The sequence below is a fragment of the Tachyglossus aculeatus genome, chromosome Y4 (genome assembly GCF_015852505.1).
Source record: "Tachyglossus aculeatus isolate mTacAcu1 chromosome Y4, mTacAcu1.pri, whole genome shotgun sequence".
Taxonomy (NCBI): domain Eukaryota; kingdom Metazoa; phylum Chordata; class Mammalia; order Monotremata; family Tachyglossidae; genus Tachyglossus; species Tachyglossus aculeatus.
This window is the reverse complement of record NC_052096.1, coordinates 6,232,173-6,251,300: the sequence shown is the minus strand read 5'-3', so window position 1 is coordinate 6,251,300 and position 19,128 is coordinate 6,232,173. Positions and strand designations below refer to the sequence as shown.

Below are 19,128 nucleotides of genomic sequence, written 5' to 3'. Positions count from 1 at the left end.
TTGCCAACTTGGACTTCAATCAATCAATCAATCAATCGTATCTATTGAGCGCTTACTGTGTGCAGAGCACTGTACTAAGCGCTTGGGAAGTACAAGTTGGGAACATAACATGACTTCCCAAGCGCTTAGAACAGTGCTGTGCACACAGTAAGCGCTCAATAAATACGATTGATTGATTTTACCCCTGCACCCCCAAATGGCGACGTGGGAGTATGTGTGTGTCTGACCTTCGACCTCCGGGTCCAGTGCTGTGCACACAGTAAGCGCTCAATAAATACGATTGATTGATTGATTTTACCCCTGCCCCCCCAAATGGCGACATGTGAGTATGTGTGTCTGACCTTCGACCTCCGGGTCCCTGGTGCCCGACGACCCACGTGTCATTCATTCATTCATTCATTCAATCGTATATATTGAGCGCTTACTGTGTGCAGAGCACTGTACTAAGTGCTTGGGAAGTACAAGTTGGCAACATAACATGACTTCCCAAGCGCTTAGAACAGTGCTGTGCACACAGCGCTCAATAAATACGATTGATTGATTGATCGATTTTACCCCCTTGCCCCCAAATGGCGACGTGGGAGTATGTGTGTGTCTGACCTTTGACCTCCGGGTCCAGTGCTGTGCACACAGTAAGCGCTCAATAAATACGATTGATTGATTTTACCCCCGCACCCCCAAATGGCAACGTGGGAGTATGTGTGTGTCTGACCTTCGACCTCCGGGTCCAGTGCTGTGCACACAGTAAGCGCTCAATAAATACGATTGATTAATTTTACCCCCGCCCCCCCCAAATGGCGATGTGGGAGTATGTGTGTGTCTGACCTTCGACCTCCGGTGCCCGGCGGCCCACGCGTCATTCATTCATTCATTCAATCGTATTTATTGAGCGCTTACTGTGTGCAGAGCACTGGACTGAGCGCTTGGGAAGGACAAGTTGGCAACGTATAGAGACGGTCCCTACCCAACTGGTGTCCCCCCCCCCCCCACCCGGGCACCCTGGGCGCCTCCCCCAGTCCCGGCAGAGTCGCTGGGGTCAGCACATCGGCGCCCCGCTGGGCTCGGCCCCCGCCCTCCCATTGGCCGCCGCCTCCCCGCCCCCCGTCTCCCCGTCTCCCCCAGCGTCCCCGGCCCCCCGCCCGCCCGGCCTCCCACAACGCTCCGCCGCCCACGAGGACCCCGACGGCCGACCTCATGGCCCCGCTCTTCCCTCTGCTGCTGGGTGAGTGGCCCGGGCCCGGGGGGCGAGGGTTGGATGAGGAGCAGTGTGGCTCAGTGGCAACAGCCCGGGCTTTGGAGGCAGAGGTTGTGGGTTCAAATCCCGGCTCGGCCGGGTAGCTTTGGGCGAGTCACTTCTCTGGGCCTCAGTTCCCCTCATCTGGAAAATGGGGACGGAGGCTGGGGGCCGCACGGGGGACAACCTGATCACCTTGTCACCTCCCCGGCGTGGGCCAGTCACTTCTCTGGGCCTCGGTTCCCCTCATCTGGAAAATGGGGACGGAGACTGGGGGCCGCACGGGGGACAACCTGACCACCTTGTCACCTCCCCGGCGCTCAGAACAGTGCCCGGCACGGAGTAAGCATGCAGCGGCGTGGCTCAGTGGAAAGAGCCCGGGCTTTGGAGTCAGAGGTCGTGGGTTCGAATCCCCGCTCCGCCGATTGCCAGCTGTGTGATTTTGGGCAAGTCGCTTCCCTTCTCTGGGCCTCAGTTCCCTCATAACTCATGGGGATTAAGACCGTGAGCCCCATGTGGGACAACCTTGATTACCTTGTATCCCCGCCCAGCGCTTAGAACGGTGCTTGGCACATAGTAAGCGCTTAACAAATACCAATATTATTATTATTATTGTTATAAGTGCTCAATAAATGCCAGGATGAGGAGAGGAGACTGAGGCCCAGTGAGAGAGGAGGGGCGAGAGTCAAGCTCTAAGTGCCGGACCTGGTGATGGTTGGAAGAGGGAGGGGGTGGTAGACTGTGAGCCCGTTGTTGGGTAGGGACCGTCTCTATATGGTGCCGACTTGTAATAATAATAATAATGACATTTATTAAGCACTTACTATGTGCAAAGCACTGTTCTAAGCGCTGGGGACGTTACAAGGTGATCAGGTTGTCCCACAGGGGGCTCACAGTCAATCCCCATTTTCCAGAATGAGGTAACTGAGGCATGGAGAAGTGAAGTGACTTGCCCAAATTCACACAGCTGACGAGAGAAGCAGCGTGGCTCAGTGGAAAGAGCCCGGGCTTTGGAGTCAGAGGTCATGGGTTCGAATCCCGCTCCACCACGTCTGCTGTGTGATTCTTGGGCAAGTCACTTAACATCTCCGTGCCTCAGTTCCCTCCTCTGTAAAATGGGGATTAAGACTGTGAGCCCCAGGTGGGACAACCTGATCACCCTGTATCCTGCCCGGCGCTTAGAGCAGTGCTTTGCACATAGTAAGCGCTTAACAAATGCCAATTATTAATTGGCAGAGCCTGGATTTGAGCCCATGACCAGTGACTCCAAAGCCCGGGCTCTTTCCACTGAGCCACGCTGCTTCTTGGCTTCTTGTACTTCCCAAGTGCACACAGTAAGCGCTCAATCAATACGATTGAGTGACTGTCCTGGACTCCCCCATCTGTCTGGGTCAGAGACCCCCCTCTGTCCCTCCTGGGGGGGGTGTCCTGAGGAGACGGTCGTCCAACTCGGGCCCAGAGAGAGCTAGAGTGGGGTGGGGGGGAATTTGGGAGAGCTTCCTGGAGGAGGAGGAGGAAGATGGTCACCCTAGGTCAGGGGACAGTCAGCACTTTGGGAAGGGCGATGACTGCCTCGGTGGGGGGCTGCGGAGGCCCAGACCGGCCCCCATCTCGCCCTCCCCCCACAAAGAGGAACCACAGCACTTCCTGCCGAGGCGGTTTCCCCGCGTGCGGTGACCCAAGGAGACCGCGAGGAGGTGGGGCTCTGGCCCCTTTCCCGGCAGGCCCGGAAGGCTTCCTGGAAGAGGAGGAGGAGGAGGAGGAGGAGTCCTGTGAGGACTGGGAGGGGGGCTCAGAATGGGGAGGGGTCGGGGGTTTGGAGCAGCCCCTCACCCCTCTCCCCTTGCCCCCACAGCTGCATGGATGGGGCTTGGCCTGACAGGTATGTGGCGTCCCCGGCCCAGGAGGGAGAAGATTCCCGTTCCCAGCTCTTCCCGGGAGGGAGAAGCCTCCCATTCCCAGATCAATCAATCGTATTTATTGAGCGCATACTGTGTGCAGAGCACTGTACTAAGCGCTTAATATTACATGACAATATTAATTATTACATTAATATTAATATACTTAATATTACAGCACAGAGCACTGTACCAAGCACTGTACCCTGGCTTAGGGTGGGCCAAATCTCCCTAGCCCAGCCCAGAGGGAGAAGGCCCCCATTCCCAGATCTCCCTGGCTCACCCTTAGCCTCAGGAGGGAGAAGGCCCCCATTCCCAGATCTCCCTGGCCCACCCCTAGCCCAGCCCAGAGGGAGAGGGCCCCCATTCCCAGATCTCCCTGGCTCACCCAGGAGGGAGAAAGGCCCCCATTCCCAGATCTCCCTGACCTCTCATTCATTCATTCAATCGTATTTATCGAGCGCTTACTGTGTGCAGAGCACTGGACTAAGCGCTTGGGAAGTCCAGGTCGGCAACCTCGAGAGACGGTCCCTACCCAACAGCGGGCTCACAGTCTAGAAGGGGGAGACAGACGACAAAACAAAACATATTAACAAAATCATCATCATCATCATCAATCGTATTTATGGAGCGCTTACTATGTGCAGAGCACTGTACTAAGCGCTTGGGAAGTACAAATTGGCAACATCTAGAGCCGGTCCCTACCCAACAGCGGGCTCACAGTCTAAAAGGGGGAGACAGAGAACAAAACCAAACATACTAACAAAACAAAATAAATAAATAAATAAACAAAATAAAATAAATAGAATAAATATGTACGAGTAAAATAAATAAATAGGGTAGTTAATATGTACAAACGTATACAGCACGACTAGGGCTAGGGTCCCTATATAATCCCCTCGCCTACCGCCGGTATATTGTTTTCCAGGGCCGTGCAAGCAGCGTGTGTGCTCACCAAATATCCAATTGTATTTATCATCATCATCATCATCCTCAATCGTATTTATTGAGCGCTTCCTATGTGCAGAGCACCGTACTAAGCGCTTTGGAAGTACAAATTGGCAACATCTAGAGACGGTCCCTACCCAACAGCGGGCTCACAGTCTAAAAGGGGGAGACAGAGAACAAAACCAAACACACTAACAAAACAAAATAAATAAATAAATAAATAAACAAAATAAAATAAATAGAATAAATATGTACGAGTAAAATAAATAAATAGGGTAGTTAATATGTACAAACATATACAGCACGACTAGGGCTAGGGTCCCTATATAATCCCCTCGCCTACCGCCGGTATATTGTTTTCCAGTGCCATGCAAACAGCGTGAGTGCTCACCAAATATCCAATTGTATTTATCATCATCATCATCATCAATCGTATTTATTGAGCGCTTCCTATGTGCAGAGCACTGTACTAAGTGCTTGGGAAGTACAAATTGGCAACATCTAGAGACGGTCCCTACCCAACAGCGGGCTCACAGTCTAAATGGGGGAGACAGAGAACAAAACCAAACACACTAACAAAACAAAATAAATAAATAAATAAATAAATAAACAAAATAAAATAAATAGAACAAATATGTACGAGTAAAATAAATGAATAGGGTAGTTAATATGTACAAACATATACAGCACGACTAGGGCTAGGGTCCCTATATAATCCCCTCGCCTACCGCCGGTATATTGTTTTCCAGTGCCGTGCAAACAGCGTGAGTGCTCACCAAATATCCAATTGTATTTATCATCATCATCATCATCAATCGTATTTATTGAGCGCTTCCTATGTGCAGAGCACTGTACTAAGCGCTTGGGAAGTACAAATTGGCAACATCTAGAGACGGTCCCTACCCAACAGCGGGCTCACAGTCTAAAAGGGGGAGACAGAGAACAAAACCAAACATACTAACAAAATAAATAAATAAACAAAATAAAATAAATAGAATAAATATGTACGAGTAAAATAAATAAATAGGGTAGTTAATATGTACAAACGTATACAGCACGACTAGGGCTAGGGTCCATATACGATCCCCTCGCCTACCGCCGGTATATTGTTTTCCAGGGCCGTGCAAGCAGCGTGTGTGCTCACCAAATATCCAATTGTGTTTATCGAGCGCTCACTTTGTGCAGAGCACTGTGCTAAGCGCTTAATATTCTTGCTCCCCTCCCCGCCGCGCCCAGGGACCCCCACGCCCCCGACGTCCCCCCAGGTGCGGCTGGCCAACGGCCCCCACCGCTGCGCCGGCCGGGTGGAGGTCTTCCAGGAGGGGCAGTGGGGCACCGTGTGCGACGACGGCTGGGATCTGCGGGACGTGGCCGTGCTGTGCCGGGAGCTGGGCTGCGGCCAGGCCCGGGACGCCCTCGCGGCCTCAGTTTACCCGCCGTCGGCCCCGGAGCGACAACCCATCTGGCTCCAGAACGTCCAGTGTGAGGGCGGCGAGGGGGAGCTGGCCCAGTGCGACGCGATGGAGGCCTTCAACTGCGAACACGTACAGGACGCCGGGGCCGTGTGCGAAGGTGACCGGACGCGGCGGGAGGGGAGGCGGACGTCCGGTCGGTGGATCGTATTTATTGAGCGCTTACTGCGTCCAACTCACTGGACCGAGCGCTTGGGAGAGTATAGCAAGTGGTCCCTTGCCCACAGGGATCTGACACTCTAAGAGACAGACATAAAATGGTGTCAATCAAGACCTTAGCCGCGCAGAGCACTGTACTACTACTAATAATGATATTTGTTAAGCGCTCACTAGGTGCCAAGCACTGTCCTAAGCGCTGGGGGAGATACAAGGTCACCAGGTAGTCCCCCGTAGGGCTCACAGTCTTCATCCCCATTGGACGGATGGGGGAACTGAGGCCCGGGGAAGTCAAGCGACTTGCCCAAAGTCAGGCAGCTGACAAGTGGAGGAGGCGGGATTAGAACCCACGACCTCTGACTCCCAAGCCCGGGTTCTTGCCGCTAAGCCACGCTGCTGAGCTTCTCTTGAGCACTCAGGAGGGCAATAATAATAATAATAATTGTGATCTCTGTTAAGCATTTAACTGTGTGCTTAGCACTGGACTAAGTGCTTTCAGACTGAACCCCCCCCCCCCCCCCCCAGGGCCAGGGTCCATATATAATCCCTCCCAGGGTCCATATATAATCCTCCCCCAGGGTCCATATATAATCCTCCCCGGCGCTTAGAACAGTGCCTGGCACGGAGTAAGCATGCAGCAGCGTGGCTCAGTGGAAAGAGCCCGGGCTTTGGAGTCAGAGGTCGTGGGTTCAAATCCTGGCTCTGCCGATTGCCAGCTCTGTGACTTTGGGCAAGTCACTTCACTTCTCTGTGCCTCAGTTCCCTCATAATTCATGGGGATTAAGACTGTGAGCCCCACGTGGGACAAGCTTAATTACCCTGTAACCCCCACCCAGCGCTCAGAACAGTGGCACATAGTAAGCACTTAACAAATACCAACGTTATTATTATTATTATTATATATAATCCCCCAGGGTCCACATATAATCCTCCCCCAGGGTCCACATATAATCCTCCCCCAGGGTCCATATATAACCCTCCCCCAGGGCCCACATATAATCCTCCCCCAGGGTCCATATATAACCCTCCCCCAGGGCCCATATATAATCCCCCCCCAGGGCCCATATATAATCATCCCCAAGGGTCCACATATAATCCTCCCCCAGGGTCCATATATAATCCCCCCCCCCCCCACACCGCCAGTATATCGTTTCCCAATACCGTGCATGCAGCATGCCCGCTCACCAAATATCCACTCAATGGTATTTATTGAGCGCTTACTTTGTGTTGAGCACTGTGCTGAGCGCTTAATATTCTCGCTCTGCCCCCCGCCGCACCCAGAGACCCCGCTACCCGTAAAGGTGCGGCTGGTCAACGGCCCCCACCGCTGCGCCGGCCGGGTGGAGGTGTCCCGCGAGGGACAGTGGGGCACCGTGTGCGACGACGGCTGGGATCTGCAGGACGTGGCCGTGCTGTGCCGGGAGCTGGGCTGCGGCCCGGCCCGGGACACCCCCGCGGCCTCAGTTTACCCGCCGTCGGCCCCGGAGCGACAACCCATCTGGCTCCAGAACGTCCAGTGTGAGGGCGGCGAGGGGGAGCTGGCCCAGTGCGACGCGATGGAGGCCTTCAACTGCGAACACAGAGAGGACGCCGGGGCCGTGTGCGAAGGTGACCGGACGCGGCGGGAGGGGAGGCGGACGTCCGGTCGGTGGATCGTATTTATTGAGCGCTTACTGCGTCCAACTCACTGGACTAAGCGCTCGGGAGAGTATAACACAAGTGGGTAAACGCGGTCCCTTGCCCACTGGGATCTTACACTGTAACAGAGATAGGCATAAAATGACATCGATCATCCCAGCACTCAGTCCGGTGCTCTGCGCACAGTAAGCGCTCAATAAATACGATTGAATGAATGAATGAAAAGTACTAAACTGCACAGAGCACTGTACTAATAACGATGGTGTTTGTTAAGCGCTATGTACCAAGCACTGTTCTAAGCGCTGGTGGAGACACAAGGTCATCAGGCGGTCGGTCCCCCGTGGGGCTCACAGTCTTCATCCCCATTTTACAGCTGAGGTCACTGAGGCCCAGAGAAGTCAAGTGACTTGCCCAAAGTCACACAGCCGACAATTGGCGGAGCCGGGATTTGAACCCTTGACCTCTGACTCCCGAGCCCGGGCTCTTTCCACTGAGCCACGCTGCACCATCACTGTCCCACACAGGACTCGCAGTCTTATTCCCCATTTTCCAGAGGAGGTCACTGAGGCCCGGAGAAGTGAAGTGACTTGCCCAGGGTCACACAGCGAGCAAGTGGCGGAGCCGGGATCGGAACCCACGCCCTCTTGACTCCCAAGCCTCTTGACTCGGCCACGCGGCCTCAGTTCCCTCGTCCGTCAAATGGGGAATGAGACCGTGAGCCCCCCGCGGGACACCGACAGTGTCCGACCCCAGCGCTTAGTACAGTGCCCGGCAGAGAGTAAGCGCTTAACAACTACCAAAAATTGTTCATCATCGTGGGCGGAGAATGTGTCTGTCTGTTGTTCATTTTATCGGAAGCGGAAAGAGCCCGGGCTTCGGAGTCAGAGGCCGCGGGTTCCAATCCCGGCTCCGCCACTTGTCAGCTGTGTGACTTTGGGCAAGTCACTTCATTTCTCTGGGCCTCAGTAACCTCATCTGTAAAATGGGGATGAAGACTGGGAGCCCCCCGGGGGACAACCCGATCACCTTGTATCTACCCCAGCACTTAGAACAGTGCTTTGCACATAGTAAGACAGATACCAACATTATTATTATTATCGCACGCTGTGTGCAGAGCACTGAACTAGAGAAGCAGCGTGGCTCAGTGGAAAGAGCCCGGGCTTTGGAGTCAGAGGTCATGGGTTCAAATCCCAGCTCTACCAATTGTCAGCTGGGTGACTTGGGGCAAGTCACTTCACTTCTCTGGGCCTCATGAACTCATCTGTAAAATGGGGATTAAGATTGTGAGCCCCCCGTGGGACAACCCGATCACCTTGTAGCCTCCCCAAGCGCTCAGAACAGTGCTTTGTACATAGTAAGCGCTTAACAAATGCCAACATTATTACTATTATCGGGCACTGTGTGCAGAGCACTGAACTAAAAGCGCTTGGGAAGTACAAGTCGGCAACCTAGGGAGACGGTCCTGTTGCGTTGGCCTCTCCCGAGCGTTCGGAACAGCGCTCTGCACAGAGTAAGCGCTTAACAAATGCCAACATTATTACTATTATCGGGCACTGTGCGCAGAGCACTGAACTAAGCGCTTGGGAAGTACAAGTCGGCAACCTAGGGAGACGGTCCCGTCGCGTAGGCCTCTCCCGAGCGTTCGGAACAGCGCTCTGCACAGAGTAAGCGCTCCACAGATTGTCAACTGTGTGACTTTGGGCAAGTCGCTTCACCTTTCCGGGCCTCAGTGCCCTCATCTGTCAAATGGGAGCCCCCCGTGGGGCAATCCGCTCGCCTTGTAGCCTCCCCAAGCGCTCAGAACAGCGCTTGAGCCCACTGTCGGGTAGGGACCGTCTCTAGATGTTGCCAACTTGTACCTCCCAAGTGCTTAGTCCAGTGCTAAGCGCTCAATAAATACGATCGATTGATTGCTTGGCACACAGTAAGCGCTCACTAAACGCCATCGTCGTCATTCTCGTTATACGACGACGGGCCGAACGAGACCCCGGGGTCCTCTTGAGCCCACTGTTGGGTAGGGACCGTCTCTAGATGTTGCCAACTTGGACTTCCCAAGCGCTTAGTCCAGTGCTAAGCGCTCAATAAATACGATCGATTGATTGCTTGGCACACAGTAAGCGCTCACTAAACGCCATCGTCGTCATTCTCGTTATACGACGACGGGCCGAACGAGACCCCGGGGTCCTCTTGAGCCCACTGTCGGGTAGGGACCGTCTCTAGATGTTGCCAACTTGGACTTCCCAAGCGCTTAGTCCAGTGCTAAGTGCTCAATAAATACGATCGATTGATTGCTTGGCACACAGTAAGCGCTTACTAAACGCCGTCGTCGTCATTCTCGTTATACGACGACGGGCCGAACGAGACCCCGGGGTCCTCTTGAGCCCACTGTCGGGTAGGGACCGTCTCTAGATGTTGCCAACTTGGACTTCCCAAGCGCTTAGTCCAGTGCTAAGCGCTCAATAAATACGATCGATTGATTGCTTGGCACACAGTAAGCGCTCACTAAACGCCGTCGTCGTCATTCTCGTTATCCGACGACGGGCCGAACGAGACCCCGGGGTCCTCTTGAGCCCACTGTCGGGTAGGGACCGTCTCTAGATGTTGCCAACTTGGACCTCCCAAGCGCTTAGTCCAGTGCTAAGCGCTCAATCAATACGATCGATTGATTGCTTGGCACACAGTGAGCGCTCACTAAACGCCGTCGTCGCTATTCTCGTTATCCGACGACGGGCCGAACGAGACCCCGGGGTCCTCTCGCCCCCCGTCAGAGCCGGAGGAGGAGGTGGTGTGGCGGCTGGCGGCCGGGCCCGGGCCCTGCTCCGGGCGCGTGGAGGTGAAGCACCTGGGGCAGTGGGGCACGGTGTGCAGCGACGGTTGGGACCTGCGGGACGGCCGGGTCCTGTGCCGGGAGCTGGGCTGCGGGAGGCCCAGCTGGGCCCGCGGCCGCTGCGACGGCTCGGCCGGCGGGGCCGGCCCCGTCTGGCTGGCCCGGGTGGGCTGCCGGGGCTACGAGGCCCGGGTGGCCCGGTGCCCGCACCCGCCCTGGGCCCACAACAACTGCACCCACCGACAGGACGCCTGGGTCCACTGCCACGGTCAGTCGGTCGGCACGGGACGGGACGGGACGGGACGGGACGGAGACGCTACAGGAGCGGGAGGGGGGAGGCCGCAGGCGGAGGTGGGGGGCTGCTGGCGTTGGACGGGGGAAAACTAACTCTTCTCACCCGGGCTCCTCTTCCTCTTCTTCCTCTTCCTCCTCACCTGCGGTCTCCCCCCCGCCCTCCGCCCTCACTTGGGGTCTCCCGCCCACCCTTGGGGGTACCCCCCCCTTCACCTGGGGGCTCCCTCCCCCCTCACCTGGGGTCCCCCCCCCCTCCCCTGGGGTTTTCCCCCTTTTCCCCCCTCACCTGGGCTCCCCCTCCCCTCCCTCCTCATTTGGGATCCTCCCTCCCGGAGGGTCCCCCTCCCCCCCCTTCCCTCCTCACTGGGGGCTCCCCCCTCCCCTCACCTGGGGTGTCCCCCTCCCCACCTCCTCACCCGCCCCTCCCCTCCCCCGGGCTCCCCCTCCTCACTTGGGGTCCCCCCCCTCCCCCCCCCTCACCTGCCCCTCCCCCCTCCCCTGGGGGTCCCCCCCCCCCCGCCCCTCGGCCCCTCCCCTCCGGGTCCCCCGTCCCCCCGGCTCAGAGCGTTTCTCGCTGCGGCTGCGGGGCCCGGGTCCCGGGCGCTGCGCCGGCCGTCTGGAGGTCCGCCACAACGGCACGTGGGGCCCCGTCTGCGACCGGGGCTGGGGCCCGCGCCCCGCCCGGGTGGCCTGCCGGGAGCTCGGCTGCGGCCCGCCCCGCGGCACCCCCGGCGGGCGGGGGGGGACCCCCGGCGGGACGGGGACCCCCCGCCCCCCCCACTCCGGCCCCGCCCCCGGCCCCGCCTGGCTGCTGGGCCTGCGCTGCCGCGGGGACGAGCCCAGCCTCCAGGACTGCGCCCACCCGCCCTGGGCACGGGCCGCCTGCCCCCCACGACGGCACGTCACCCTCGTCTGCGCAGGTGCGGGGGAGACCGGGACGGGGAAAGGGGGCGTGGCCGGACGAGGGGGCGGGGCGTGAGGGGAAAGGGGGAGGGGATTGAGGGGAAAGGGGCGGGGATTGATGGGAAAGGGGCGGGGCTAGGTGGAAAGGGGGCGGGGCCTGTGGAGGGGCGGGGCCGCGGCCGGAGGGAGGGGGCGGGCTGGAGAAAAGGGGCGGGGCCGGAGGCGGGGGGGCGTTCGCTGGGGGCGGGGCTTGAAGGAAAGGGGCGGGGGCCGGGGGCGGGGCCTGAGACGGGGGCGGCCCCTAGAGTGCGGGCTTGAGGAAAAGGGGGCGGGGCCTGAGACGGAGAGAGAGGCGGGGCCTCAGGGCGAGGGGGCGGGCACTGACGGAGATCCCCACTTTCCCAGCGCCTGGGGCGGTGCTCTGCACACCGGGAGGGAGCGCTCCAAAGCGTTTAGTACGGCGTTAGGTGCTTAGTACAGTGCTCTGCACGCAGTACGCGCCCAATAAATACGACTGAATGAATGAATCCATCCATCCATTCATTCAGTCGATCGTATTTACTGAGCGCTTACAGTGTGCAGAGCAGTGGACTGAGCGCTTGAATACGATGGAGTGAATGAAGGAAGGAAGGGAGTGGGGCCGTGAGCGGGGGGAGGGAGCGGGGGTGGGGACTGACAGGGATTTGGGCTTTCCGAGCGCTTAGTCCAGTGCTCTGCACACGGTCAGCCCTCCAGAAATACGATTGCATGACTGAATGACTGAATGGATGGATGAAGGAGTTGGGCTAGCGGCAGGGGGGGAGGGGGCGGGGCCTGACAGAAATTTGTGCTGTCCAAGCGCTTGGCACAGCGCTCTGCGCACAGTAAGCGCTCAGTAAATACGGTTGAATGAATGAATGTATGAATGAATGACTGAGCCCCTTCTTTCCTCTCCCCCTCGTCCCCCTCTCCATCCCCCCGTCTTACCTCCTTCCCTTCCCCACAGCACCTGTATATATGTATATATGGTTGTACATATTTATTACTCTATTTATTTATTCATTTATTTATTTTACTTGTACATTTCTATCCTACTTATTTTATTTTGTTGGTATGTTTGGTTCTGTTCTCTGTCTCCCCCTTTTAGACTGTGAGCCCACTGTTGGGTAGGGACTGTCTCTATGTGATGCCAATTTGTACTTCCCAAGCGCTTAGTACAGTGCTCTGCACATAGTAAGCGCTCAATAAATACGATTGATTGATTGATTGATTGAATGAATGAAGGAGGTGGAGGCGGGGCCAGAGAGAAGGGAGGCCAGGGGGCGGGGCCTAGCTGATGGAGCGTGGGGTGCTATGACGTAATTACGTAAGGACGTAGGGGCGGGACCTAGAAGATGGAGCGTGGGTGGGTGACGTAATGACGTAGGGGCGGGACCTAGCAGGTGGAGCGTGTGGTTGTGTGACGTAATGACGTAGGGGCGGGGCAGCGGCGAAGGCGCGCAGTCATCCATCCATTCATTCTTTCATTCATTCTTTCATTCATTCATTCATTCATTCATTCATTCATTCATTCCACCGTATTTATTGAGCGCTCCCTGTGGGCAGAGCACTGGATTAAGCGCTTGGAAAGTCCAGTTCGGCAACAGATAGAGACAGTCCCTAATCAATCAATCGTATTGATTGAGCGCTCCCTGTGGGCAGAGCACTGGACTAAGCGCTTGGAAAGTCCAGTTAGGCAACAGAGACAGTCCCTAATCAATTAATCGTATTTATTGAGCGCTTACTGTGTGCAGAGCGCTGTACTAATCCCATTCAATCAGTCGTATTTATTGAGCGCTTACTGTGTGCAAAGCGCTGTACTAAGCGCTTGGGAAGTACAAGTTGGCAACTTATAGAGACGGTCCCTACCCAGCAGTGGGCTCACCATATAGAAGGGGGAGGCAGACAACAAAACAAAATATATTAACAAAATAAATAGAATAGTAAATATGTACAGGTACAATAAATAGAGTAATAAATATGTACAAACATATATCCAGGTGCTGTGGGGAGGGGAAGGAGGGAGGGCCCGGGGGGATGGGGAGGGGGAGAGGGAAAAGGGGGCTCAGTGTGGGAAGGCCTCCCGGAGGAGGTGAGCTCTCAGTAGGGCTTTGAAGGGAAGAAGAGAGCCAGCTTGGCGGATGGGCTGAGGGAGGGCATTCCGGGCCAGGGGAAGGACGGGGGCCGGGCGTCGACAGCCACAACAGGCTCACAGTCTGGAAGGGGGAGACAGACAACAAAACAAGTAGACAGGTGTCAGTACCATCAAAATAGATAGAGTTATATTCATTCATTCAATCGTATTGAGTGCTTACTGTGTGCAGAGCACTGGACTAGGCGCTTGGGAAGTCCAAGTCGGCAACGGATAGAGATGGTCCCTACCCAACAATGGGCTCGCAGTCTAGAAGGGGGAGACGGACGACAAAACGAAACACGTGGGCAGGCGTCCAGGTCGTCGGAACGAATAGAATTAAAGCCAGATGCACATCATTAACAAAATAAATAGAATATTAGGGCTCCAGACACATCGTAAACACGTCCGAATGTACCCGAGTGCTGCGGGGACGTCAGTCAGTCGTATTGCTGGAGCGCCGACCGCGTGCAGAACATCATCGTCATCATCAATCATATTTATTGAGCGCTTACTGTGTGCAGAGCACTGTACTAAGCGCTTGGGAAGTACAAATTGGCAACATATAGAGACAGTCCCTACCCAACCGTGGGCTCACAGTCTGGGCTAAGCGCTTGGGAAAGGACCATCCCACAATAAAGGGGTGCGTTCCCTGCCCACACCGAGTTCTGATGGCCGCCTCTTTTTCAGGAGACGAGTGAAGGGGCTTGGCCCTGCGCAGACCACCCCCACGGCCTCGCCGCAGACCGGACCTGCCGGGACCCCCGGACTCCTCCTCCTCCTCTTCCTCCTCCTCCCCTTCCTTCGGCCGGGGTTGGGGTCCCCACCTCATCCCCCCCCACCTTCCCGCCTCAGCCCAGCTCTCCTCACCCTGAGCCCCGACGAAGGAGGGGCGACAGGGCCGCAGGGGAAGAATTAAAGCGCATCGTCTGTGTCCTGAGAGCTGACCGGTCGCTGACCATTCCTCTCCCGCCCCGGCCGTCACGTGGGTCCCGGGCCCCTGGCCGGCCCACAGACCTGACAGGACGGGCGGACGGACGGACCGAGGGTGGACGGACAGACGAGGCGTCAGTCCGGTCCCGGGGGAACGGCCGGGCCAAGTGGCGGGAGTCATCATCATCATCAATCGTATTTATTGAGCACTTACTGTGTGCAGAGCACTGGACTAAGCGCTTGGGAAGTACAAATTGGCAACATAGAGAGACAGTCCCTACCCAACAGTGGGCTCACAGTCTAATAGTCGATAGTGAGGGACGCGAATTATGATGATGATGATGATGGCATTTGTTAAGCGCTTACTACGTGCAAAGCACTGTTCTAAGCGTTAGGGGGGATACAAGGTGATCAGGTTGTCCCTCATGGGGCTCACAGGCTTCATCCCCATTTTACAGATGAGGTAACTGAGGCTCCGAGAAGTTAAGTGACTTGCCCAAGGTCACACAGCAGACACGTGGTGGAGCCGGGGTTCGAACCCATGACCTCTGACTCCAAAGCCCGGGCTCTTTCCACTGAGCCACGCTGCTTCTCATAATAATGGCATTTATTAAGCGCTTACTATGTGCAAAGCACTGTTCTAACCGCTGGGGAGGTTACAAGGTGATCGGGTTGTCCCACGGGGGGCTCACAGTCTCAATCCCCATTTTACGGATGAGGGAACTGAGGCCCAGAGAAGTGAAGTGACTTGCCCAAAGTCACACAGCCAACAGTTGGCAGAGCCTGGATTTGAACCCATTACCTCTGACTCCAAAGCCCGGGCTCTTTCCGTTGAGCCACGCTGCTTTATTAGCCACGCTGTGGTATTTGTTAAGCGCTTACTGTGTGCCGGGCACTGTTCTAAGCGCTGGGGAAGATACAAGGTGATCAGGTTGTCCCACGGGGGGCTCGCAGTCTTCATGCCCGTTTTACAGATGAGGGAACTGAGGCACGGGGAAGTGAAGTGATCTAAGCCCTGGGGAAGATACAAGGTGATCAGGTGGCCCCACGTGGGGCTCGCAGTCTTCATCCCCGTTTTACAGATGAGGGAACTGAGGCACAAAAAAGTGAAGTGACTCGCCTAAAGTCACACAGCTGACAGGCGGCAGAGCCGGAATTAGAACCCACGACCTCCGACTCCCAAGTCCGGGCTCTTTCCACTGAGCCACGCCGCTTCAATCCGGCTCGAAACTCCACCCTCAATCGTTCGATTAATCAATCGATCTCTCACCCACTTCCGGCCTCTGGCCTGGGACGCCCTCATAGTCATTCATTCATTCAATCCTATTTATTGATAATAATAATAATAATGATGGCATTTATTAAGCGCTTACTATGTGCAAAGCACTGTTCTAAGCGCCGGGGAGGTCACAAGGTGTCCGGGTTGTCTCCAGTGGGGCTCACAGTCTTCATCCCTATTTGACAGATGAGGGAACTGAGGCCCAGAGAAGTGAAGTGACTTGCCCCAAGTCACCCAGCTGACAATCGGCGGAGCCGGGATCTGAACCCGTGACCTCCGACTCCAAAGCCCGCGCTCTTCCCACTGAGCGCTTACCGTGTGCAGAGCGCTGGACTAAGCGCTTGGGAAGGACAAGTCGGCAACCTAGAGAGACGGGCCCTGCCCAACAACGGGCTCACAGTCTAGAAGGGGGAGACAGACAACAAAACAAAACATATAGGCAGGTGTCAAAATCGTCAGAATAAATAGAATTATAGCTATATGCACACAATTAACAAAAGAAGTAGAATAGTAAATATGTACAAGTAAAATAAGTAGAGTAATAAATCTGTACAAATCTATCCCACCGACAACGACTCTCCCCCCTTCAAAGCCTTATTGAAGGCCCACTTCCTCCCAGAAGCCTTCCCTGACTGAGCCTCCCTTTCCTCTCCTCCCGCTCCCTTCTGCATCAATCAATCAATCAATCGTATTTATTGAGCGCTTACCGTGTGCAGAGCGCTGGACTAAGCGCTTGGGAAGTCCAAGTCGGCAACCTAGAGAGACGGGCCCTGCCCAACAACGGGCTCACAGTCTAGAAGGGGGAGGCACAACGAAACAAAACACGGTAGCAGGTGTCAAAATCGTTAGAAGAAATAGGATTAAAGCTCGATGCACATCATTAACAAAAGTAGAATAGTAAATATGGACAAGTAAAATAAGTAGAGTAATAAATCTGTACAAATCTACCCCACCAACAACGACTCTCCCCCCCCTTCAAAGCCTTATTGAAGGCCCACCTCCTCCCAGAAGCCTTCCCTGACTGAGCCCCCCCTTTCCTCTCCTCCCGCTCCCTTCTGCATCAATCAATCAATCAATCAATCAATCAATCGTATTTATTGAGCGCTTACTGTGTGCAGAGCGCTGGACTAAGCGCTTGGGAAGTACAAGTCGGCAACACATAGAGACGGTCCCTACCCAACAGCGGGCTCACAGTCTAGAAGGGGGAGACGGAGAACAAAACCAAACATACTAACAAAATAAAATAAATAGAATAGATATGTACAAGTAAAATAAATAAATAGAGTAAAAAATATATACAAATGTGATTTTCATAAGGCTCTGAAGGGAGGGGGAGCGTGACGGTCTGTCGGATGGACGGGGGCTGGGTGGGGAGAAGAGCGAAGCGTGTGGGTCGGCCTGGAGGAGGTGGCTTAAGAGGCGGCCAGCTAAGTGGTTTATAATAATAATAATAATAATGGCATTTATTAAGCGCTTACTATGTGCCAAGCACTGTTCTAAGCACTGGGAAAGGTTCCAAGGTGATCAGGTTGTCCCATGGGAGGGCTCACAGTCTTAATCCCCATTTTGCACATGAGGTAACTGAGGCCCAGAGAAGTGAAGTGACTTGCCCGAAGTCACACAGCTGACAAGTGCCAGAGCTGGGATTTGAACCCACGACCTCTGACTCCAAAGCCCGGGCTCTTTCCACTGAGCCACGCTGCTTCTCTAAGTTAAGGTTTCAACAAGTGGTTAGAGAAGCAGCGTGGCTCAGTGACAAGAGCCCCGGCTTGGGAGACAGGGGTCGTGGGTTCGAATCCCGCCTCCGCCACTTGCCAGCTGGGTGACCCTGGGCGAGTCACTTCACTTCTCCGGGCCTCAGTTCCCTCATCTGTCAAATGGGGATGAAGACTGGGAGCGCCCCGTGGGACAACCTTGTAACCTCCCCAGCGCTTAGAACAGTGCTTTGCACATAGTAAGCGCTTAACAAATGTCATTATTGTTATTTCAAGTAAGACTGTGAGCCCCACGTGTGGGACAACCTGATCACCTTGTATCTCCCCCAGCGCTTTAAACAGTGCTTCGCACATAGTAAGCGCTTCACAAATGCCATTAGTATTAGTATCAATAATGATGGTAGTTACTATTATCATGGTATCTGTGAAGTGCTTACTATGTGCCAAGCACTGCTCTGAGCGCAGGGTAATCAGGTTGTCCCATGGGGGGCTCACAGTCTCCATCCCCATTTTACAGGTGAGGGAACTGAGGCCCAGAGAAGTGAAGTGACTGGCTCGAGGTCACACAGCTGACAAAGGGCGGAGGCGGGATTAGAACCCACGACCTCTGACTCCCGAGCCCGGGCTCTCCTTAGCCACGCTGCTTCTCGTTGTTGCTGCTTTTAGTTTTTAAGCGCTTACTAATGTGTCAAGCACTGTTCTAAGCGCTGGGGTGGGTGCAATCTAATAATGCTGATAATAATAATGGCATTTGTTAAGCGCTTACTATGTGCCAAGCACTGTCCTAAGCGCTGGGGAGGTTACAAGGTGATCAGGTTGTCCCACGGGGGGCTCACAGTCTTCATCCCCATTTCACAGATGAGGTCACTGAGACTGTGAGCCCACTGTTGGGTAGGGACCGTCTCTATATGTTGCCAACTTGTACTTCCCAAGCGCTTAGTACAGTGCTTTGCACACAGTAAGCGCTCAATAAATACGATTGATGATGATGATGAGGCTCAGAGAAGTTCATTCAATCGTATTTATTGAGCGCTTACTGTGTGCACTGTACTAAGCACTTGGGAAGTCCAAGTCGGCAACAGATAATAATAATGATGGCATTTATTAAGCGCTTACTATGTGCGTTGCACTGTTCTAAGCGCTGGGGAGGTTGCGAGGTGATCAGATTGTCCCACGGGCGGCTCACAGTCTTCATCCCCATTTCACAGATGAGGTCACTGAGGCTCAGAGAAGTTCATTCAATTGTATTTATTGAGCGCTTACTGTATGCACTGTACTAAGCGCTTGGGAAGTCCAAGTCGGCAACAGATAATAATAATAATGGCATTTATTAAGCGCTCACTATGTGCATTGCACTGTTCTAAGCGCTGGGGAGGATACAAGGTGATCGGGTTGTCCCACGGGCGGCTCACAGTCTTCATCCCCATTTCACAGATGAGGTCACTGAGGCTCAGAGAAGTTCATTCAATCATATTTATGGAGCGCTTACTGTGTGCACTGTACTAAGCGCTTGGGAAGTCCAAGTCGGCAACAGATAATAATAATAATGGCATTTACTAAGTGCTTACTATGTGCCAAGCACTGTTCTAAGTGCTGGGGAGGATACAAGGTGATCGGGTTGTCCCACGGGCGGCTCACAGTCTTCATCCCCATTTCAGAGATGAGGTCACTGAGGCTCAGAG

The 19,128-nt window shown here is 54.9% G+C and overlaps 1 protein-coding gene across 1 annotated transcript; it reads left to right on the top strand.

Moving 5' to 3' along the window:
- The first annotated feature begins 1,155 nt into the window (after window positions 1–1,155).
- CD5L (CD5 molecule like) lies at window positions 1,156–18,119 on the top strand. Its single transcript, XM_038768419.1, has 9 exons — window positions 1,156–1,222; window positions 3,090–3,116; window positions 5,317–5,652; window positions 6,990–7,316; window positions 10,115–10,441; window positions 11,031–11,209; window positions 11,253–11,387; window positions 14,210–14,622; window positions 18,113–18,119. The coding sequence occupies exons 1-9, from the start codon at window positions 1,195–1,197 to the stop codon at window positions 18,117–18,119; spliced, it is 1,779 nt and encodes a 592-aa protein (XP_038624347.1). The 5' UTR covers window positions 1,156–1,194.
- Window positions 18,120–19,128: the final 1,009 nt, after the last annotated feature.